Source organism: Penaeus monodon, chromosome 34 (assembly GCF_015228065.2).
Source record: "Penaeus monodon isolate SGIC_2016 chromosome 34, NSTDA_Pmon_1, whole genome shotgun sequence".
Classification (NCBI taxonomy): domain Eukaryota; kingdom Metazoa; phylum Arthropoda; class Malacostraca; order Decapoda; family Penaeidae; genus Penaeus; species Penaeus monodon.
In genome coordinates this window covers 8432728-8432972 of record NC_051419.1, presented here as the reverse complement: position 1 = coordinate 8432972, position 245 = coordinate 8432728, and the positions used below count along the sequence as shown (strand labels likewise).

General features: G+C 42.9%; 1 protein-coding gene across 1 annotated transcript in view; it reads left to right on the top strand.

The window, feature by feature from the left end:
* Positions 1-89: 89 nt before the first annotated feature.
* The window catches only part of LOC119594567 (anoctamin-8-like), a gene marked incomplete in the record, with an annotated part of 84413 nt that continues 84257 nt past the window's right edge, over positions 90-245 (top strand). The window contains 1 exon segment of the mRNA XM_037943602.1: positions 90-144. Coding sequence (XP_037799530.1) covers positions 118-144 — 27 coding nt within the window.

The following is a 245-nucleotide window of genomic DNA, read 5'->3' as shown; positions in this document are numbered from 1 at the left end:
GGGGGGAAGATACGAAAAAATTGTTAAGATTTTTAACATAAAGACGTCTTCCACAGCCAGCCCATCATCCGCCAGCAAGATTACCCCCAAGAGCGCTAATGATGCTTGCCCAAGAGGATGTGGATGCAGACGGTGCCCACGCAGGTCAGTGTCCGCGTGCCGTTGCTTGTCAGATTTTTGTTTGGTTGTTTGTATTCTTATGTTGTTTGGTTATATTGGTTATTGTATAATAATGATGTTTTTAA